This window comes from Seriola lalandi, unplaced genomic scaffold (assembly GCF_002814215.2).
Source record: "Seriola lalandi dorsalis isolate HSWRI2012SDOR001 ecotype SW California unplaced genomic scaffold, Sedor1 jcf7180002054504, whole genome shotgun sequence".
Lineage (NCBI taxonomy): Eukaryota > Metazoa > Chordata > Actinopteri > Carangiformes > Carangidae > Seriola > Seriola lalandi.
This window is the reverse complement of record NW_019525057.1, coordinates 1,021,188-1,027,377: the sequence shown is the minus strand read 5'-3', so window position 1 is coordinate 1,027,377 and position 6,190 is coordinate 1,021,188. Positions and strand designations below refer to the sequence as shown.

At 41.3% G+C, this 6,190-nt stretch overlaps 1 protein-coding gene across 1 annotated transcript; it reads left to right on the top strand.

Moving 5' to 3' along the window:
- The first annotated feature begins 981 nt into the window (after window positions 1–981).
- Window positions 982–5,318, top strand: LOC111660045 (cystine/glutamate transporter-like). The gene is made up of 12 exons (XM_023413162.2): window positions 982–1,201; window positions 1,839–1,965; window positions 2,037–2,152; window positions 2,266–2,391; window positions 2,496–2,595; window positions 3,341–3,385; window positions 3,485–3,608; window positions 3,684–3,787; window positions 3,873–3,969; window positions 4,479–4,628; window positions 4,722–4,899; window positions 5,232–5,318. Exons 1-12 carry the CDS (start codon window positions 988–990, stop codon window positions 5,294–5,296), a joined length of 1,446 nt encoding a protein of 481 aa, XP_023268930.1. The 5' UTR covers window positions 982–987; the 3' UTR covers window positions 5,297–5,318.
- The last annotated feature ends 872 nt before the right edge of the window (window positions 5,319–6,190 follow it).

Here is a 6,190-nt window from a genome sequence, read left to right as displayed (position 1 = left end):
CACCAGCTTTTTGCGTAGTTTACAGCGACAAATCGTAACAGTGTACTTTGATGTAAAAATGATGCGTACAGGTTGGCAGGTATTTTGATAATGTTAAAAGGTGTTTGTGATGTAATGTAGGCCCATGTATTGTTCATATTTAATAAATGTGTTTAGATGATAATTCTGTTTAGATATGCTGTAAAATAGTAAAACAAGTAAGCTTGGTTACAGTGCTGGAGCTAAAGGTCTGATATATTTTTGAAGTTGCAGTAACTGATGGTGAAATATAGTACACATGAAGACTCTGGGAAGTCAAGTATTCCTGTTTAATTTTACAGCAGATATTTACATTCATAGGTTGTGAGTTATGTTATCTCAGCGGTCTGATATGTGAACCCTCGTGCTGTGATGTGATGATGACAAGAGACAATGTTTGTGTAAATGAAGGGAAAAGAGAAATATCAAATTTGTTTAATAAAGACAGACAACAGCCTACAGACCAAGCACAACTAATATCTCCTATCTCTGTTTTTCCTGGACAAAGCAGGTGTGAGGCCTGAACATGTGGTATCTTGTTTTGTGGCTGCAAAGCATGAGTTTTTTATGACTGGTCAACTGTCAGGCTGCTACTTGTTGAAAGATGTGTTACATCTGACTTTTGAGGCTGGGTTTTGTCTGTGCCTGCACAGGCTTTAGTTATAATGACCATGGACTTGAAACATCTCATTATCATCATTATAAGTTTCATAAAATTATTTTAGTTGTCACATGTTAAGCTCCTACTTATTTGCTAACCCCACCATCATATTGTCCTTATTAGATAACCTACTGCATGACCTAACTGAACCAATGAGGGGAGAAAGACAAGCAGCAGAAAGTAAGGGGTAGAGGGGGCCATGTTGTGGCCAGTGTTGTCTCTTTCTGCCATGGCTTCTTGGACAGTCAGTCAATTGCTGTAAACTTGTGCTGCTTAGCAACAACATACTTTCTCAGAAGCAAGCGCAGATGGAGAAAGAGGGGGATGACAAGAAGGAGAAGACAGGAGAGGACGCGGTGCACCTTCGCAGAGAGATAGGCCTGCTGCCTGCTGTTTGCTTCATCATCGGGACGGTGGTGGGCAGCGGCATCTTCATCGCACCAAAGGGAGTCCTGATGAACAGTGGGAGCGTGGGGCTCTCTCTGCTGGTGTGGGCGCTGTGTGGAGTCCTCTCATTGATTGGTAAGAGACTTATCTATGGAGTGTCATGATAAAAACATGAAAAATTTGTATATGTACATATTCTATATTGATGTATCTATATGATGAATTTTCATATGATATAACATGTTGCAACTATATATCATAATGATATATTTTGATTTATATCATTTATTAAAACAACATATGTATAAATTCTATGTGCTTATACTGTTTTTCTTAATAATTCCAAATAATTCCTTAATAATTCCTCAATAACATATCTATTTCCCCATTCTAGGAAAGTGGTCTTAGACTTTTGGAACCCACTGTGTATAATATCAACATGTATTGACAGGCTTTGGGATGGATATATATTTATGTAACATATGTCTACAATATAAGAATATATATATATATATATACATACATATATTAAATCTGTGTCAACTGTAGGAAATGTAATAAAATCAGCTGCAACAAAGGATATAAGGGGAAAATTCATGTTACAGTAGCAGAACAGGAAAGAGGCTAAAGAGATAGGAAAAAAATAAGATAAAATAAATAAAATGACAAATAGAATGATTAGCATCATATATAATATACAATCCTTGGGCCCTTATACAGAACATGAATCGTTTGTTTTTCCAAACCCCTGCTCTTCTGTCGGTTCCATCAGGGGCTCTGTGTTATGCTGAACTGGGCACTACTTTCACAAAATCCGGGGGCCACTACACTTATCTACTGGAGACCCTGGGGCCGCTGCCGGCCTTCTTACGACTCTGGGTGGAGTTCATTTTCATCAGGTTAGTCTTGTTTTTGGACACCTTGAAAAGAAAGTTGACTTCAAGTCAAACCACTGTTCTCCACCTTGCAGGCCGGCTGTGGCGTCCTACGTGTCCCTGGCTTTCGGCCGCTACGTGGTGGAGCCGTTCTTTGCACCGTGTGTTGCCCCCACGGTGCTGATCAAACTTGTCAGTGTCCTCGGCTTGAGTGAGTGATTTTATACCTCCTCTTTCTACCCACAATACCTTTCTACCACTCTATATTTCCATGTACTGGAAGATAAACTTTTCTTTTACAGGTTTATCTTTATGTGTCTGTAGCATTTGTCGTGGCTATCAACTGCTGGAGCGTGACCATGGCCTCTCGCACTCAGGTCACATTGACTTTCGTTAAGACGTTTGCTCTGGTCCTCATCATCATCCCTGGCATCATCGCTCTGGCCAAAGGTGAGGCGCCTTTTGAACTGTTAGGTCCTGTCACATGGCACTCACAAGGTTGTTGTTGATAATGCTCAGTTTCTCTCTCTCTCTCTGTCTCTCCTTCTTTCCAGGAAAGACAGAAAATTTCCAGAATGGTTTTGAGGTCGACTCATTAACACTGGATAAGCTGCCACTGGCCTTCTATAATGGCCTATACGCCTACGGGGGATGGTAATCAACCATTCAGACGGCCTTTTCCACGCATTATACAGTGTATTTACCAATGTAAGGGAGACTGGGGATGGTTGTAACATTTTTGACATTTCTGTCTGTACTGTATCTCAGAGCTGTTTTAAGCCAGTGCGTTCAAAATGTGATACAAACTAGTTACATGTGTCTGCCATTAAATGGTGTTAGTGTTATCTCTGCAACACAAACAGAAAATGAATGGTGTAGTCTAAAACCCAAGGAATGAAATGTTACAATTCACCCCGTAGTCTGGCTTAATGTAACATTTCTATCACTTCTTTTCTTCTACTGAAGTTAGCATGCTAACCTGCTAGCCCCGCCCTGTTCCATCTTGTAAACACAATGGCTGAAGGCTCTTGACAAGTCACCATTATCACCACCAACAATTTGTGCGTGTCTCTATGTGTGTGTCTACGTGTATCTCTGTATATGCAAGTTGCACTAGCCATTAAGCTAACAGCTAACAGCTTAAACACCAGCACTAACAACTAGCATGAATGATATCTACGTAGACGCACCATAAAAATGATTTAAGTTTGAAGAGTTTAACGAGAAAAAGCAGGCAATGCTGTTACAACCATCCCGGGTCTCCCCTATGATAAATAGCAAACAAATTACAATCAGAAAAGACACCAATATACATTCTAACATTCATTGAGACCTGATAAATACACATAACAATGACAGCTCTATGCCTCTGTGTCTGGTCTCTTCCTTTTTCCTTCAGGTTTTATCTGAACTTTGTCACTGAAGAGGTCATTAACCCAAATAGGTATTTCACATTTGACATCAGCTCTCCAGTCCGTCCATTTTTAAAAGGCAGGTTTGCTATGTAGTACTGTATCTCTCTGTGTGCGGCCTGTCTCATCAGAAACATCCCGCTGGCGATAATCTGCTCCATGGTGGCGGTGACATTCCTTTATGTGCTTATTAACGTGGCCTACTACACCATAATGACCCCCGCTGAGCTCCTGCTGTCTGATGCTGTGGCTGTGGTCAGTATCCTGAAATCAAAAGGCAGAGCTGGAGGAAATAGAGTAGGTCTGATCCCTGTGTGTGTCTCTCTGCAGACGTTTGCTAACCGCGCTCTCCAGGGATTAGCTTCGGTGATTCCAATCCTTGTGGCCCTGTCCTGCCTCGGAGCACTTAACGGAGGCTTCTTTGGATCTCCCAGGTGATCTGGGTGCAGAAAGATTGATATTGTGCCATCGAGGGTTGAACAGGTTGATTGTAATTGTTCCTCGCTCACTGTGTTGCAGGATGCTGTTTGTGGGAGCCAGGGAGGGCCACTGGCCACCGATCTTTTCCATGATTCACATCCGCAGACACACACCTTTACCTGCTGTGCTGTTACTGGTAAAACACTTTCTACACACTGGAAACCAGCATGATCAGGCGAGCTGCCCATTTCTAATTTCATGCCAATGTCACTACATGAACAGACCAAAAAGAGCAGGGCAAAGCATTGATGTTAGATCAAATCTTAACTCATTGTCCACTTATTAGCTTTTTTTCTGAGCTTTCATTCACATCTCACAGTCTTCATCATTGGATGGACTTTACTTATTAAGATTTTTTTGTCAAAGTTCTGTTTCCAAGGTGTTACGCCCCACGTCTGAGTTGCCCTAAGGGGCGCACGAAACTCTCCCAGTGACCCAACAAACTCATAAGACTCTAAAATCTAAAATCTAAAATAATAAAAGTTTTATTTAACATCAATGTACAAATGGAACAGGACATTAAATTAAGACAACAAAAGAACACTACAAAAATCTCAGGCGGATGTTTCACATCACTAGATATAAAAGTCCCAACAGAAGCAGACAGTATGGATATGTCACTGTAGTTGTGTTGTCTGTCTCCAGTACCCCTTGGTGGTGTTGATGTTAATCACTGGAGAGATCTACCAGCTCATCAACTTTGCCTCCTTTGCTCGCTGGTTCTTCATCGCCTTGGCAACTCTGGGGATGCTCATCCATCGGTATCGCTTCCCTCTCCACCCAAGACCTTTCAAGGTTAGAGTGTCTGTAGTTATTGCACTGGACTGCAGAAATGTCTCTGTACACTAACCTGACCAAACACTGCCATCTTATTTGCTCTTTTGACAGGTGCCCCTGGTCATCGCTGTCACCTTCACGGTGGTTTGTTTCTTCATCGTGGGTCTGTCTCTGTATTCAGACCCCTGGAACACAGGGCGAAGCTGCGCTCTCACACTGACTGGAGTCCCGGTTTACTATGTGACCGTCTACCGCTTTCGTTTGCCCCATAGATGGAGACACATCTTCGGTAAGTCACACCAGGATCTGCTTAAACGCTCCATAAGAAAATGCACGACTACATGAGTGAAAATGAGACATCAGCTGCTTGTAGACCAAAGACAAGTTTGTACATAATACTGAGATGGAAACATGCTTCTTTTCCAGGTTAAGACAAAAGTACACACCTCAGAAAAAAGGGGTCCAAATCCAAAAATGCAGTAAATATAATAGGCTATCATTTTAACCTCAGGCTCTTGGCTCCTATAAGCCGAGGGTTTGGGTTGGACCAGGGGTAAGAAAGGCAAGTATGAAAAGCCGTCTCAGCTCTCGCATGATTCTGACTCTCCTCCACTTTTCCAGACTACTGCAGCAAGCAGCTGCAGATCCTTCTGGAGGTGGCCCAACAGGAAGTCCAGACGTACTGAGGACGTCTCATACCACCTTAACAAGTCCTAGAACTTGGGCATTGTTTACGAGTGTAGTATGCTGGAAACTTCTCTTCTCTGTCTAAAACTGCTTTCTTCTATTTTCCTGTTTGCGCTTCATGACAAAAACGAAGGCAGTATGCATTCTGATTGAATATGTATGGATTAAACTCGCTCTTTGCTTCTGGGAGTACTTTGGTAAAGAGGAACAATCAACTTGCTCTGGATCTCAGCAATAATAGATGTGTAGTGTGAGATGAGATCACCATCGTCGTCAGTGTACAGCCACCTTAAGTTGGGAAACATTAGTCAGTGAAAGAGTTCCATCTGCTGGCCAAAGGAAGAGGAACATCCCAGCTGTGATTTCACTCAGGGTGGACACAATAACATGAACGTCTGCACAACTTAATGTAGTGTAATGCAACTGCCTGAAGCTGGCAATGTTCAGTTTTCATTATCTGTTTTGGAAAAATGCTGATTTTAACTTTTTTCTCATTTTGGAAAAACCACCCATCCTTAAACTCTTTCTAACACATGCTTTTCCCATTTTGTTTCCCCTTAAAGAGCTTTAAGCTCAATCAATCATTAGTTTATTCCAAATTTAACTGAAGTTATATGACGTTAACATTGAGTAAAGTATTCAAATCCATATCATCATCACATGGAAATATTTTAGATGCCTTGTGCATCATTTTTATACCTAAAAACATTCATGCTGACACAGTGTATCCAAACAAAAGCACACATAACAAAATGACAATAAGGTCAAGGTTCAGATGTTCTTTTATTCTTCTTTTTTTTTTTTTTAAATGCCAACAAAAAACTAAATCCATGTAGAATAGCAAATCTTGGAATGGATTTTGTTTCATATTATAATGAGCCATGGGTAAAATT